At 71.1% G+C, this 342-nt stretch overlaps 1 protein-coding gene across 1 annotated transcript in view; it reads right to left on the reverse strand.

Moving 5' to 3' along the window:
- The window catches only part of DMRTA2 (DMRT like family A2), a 3,799-nt gene that overhangs the window by 3,313 nt on the left and 144 nt on the right, over positions 1-342 (reverse strand). The window contains 1 exon segment of the mRNA XM_025051989.1: positions 16-342. This exon segment is cut by the window's right edge and continues 54 nt beyond it. Coding sequence (XP_024907757.1) covers positions 16-342 — 327 coding nt within the window.

The following is a 342-nucleotide window of genomic DNA, read 5'->3' on the forward strand; positions in this document are numbered from 1 at the left end:
CGCCCCGGGCCCCGCCGTGGGCAGGGCACACCGAGCCGAAGACCTCGTAGGCAGGTCGCGGCGGGATGATGCCGTTGGCGGCCGCCAGCGCCAGGCCCTCGGCAGTGCCGTAGAGAAGCTGTAGCTCGCGCGCCTCGTTCTCTTCCTGTGCCTGTTGCCTGCGCAGCGCCACCTGCGCCGCCATGACGCGCTGGCGCTCGGCGATGAGCGTGCACTTGGCGCACAGGCAGTCCTTCCAGCGGCAGTAGCGTTTGTGGCCCTTCAGCGCCGACACCACCCCGTGGTTGCGGCAGCGTGCGCACTTGGGGGTCCGCGGGTACTTCTCCGCCGCCCGCAACAAGA

This window comes from Pteropus alecto, unplaced genomic scaffold (assembly GCF_000325575.1).
Source record: "Pteropus alecto unplaced genomic scaffold, ASM32557v1 scaffold25, whole genome shotgun sequence".
NCBI classification, from domain to species: domain Eukaryota; kingdom Metazoa; phylum Chordata; class Mammalia; order Chiroptera; family Pteropodidae; genus Pteropus; species Pteropus alecto.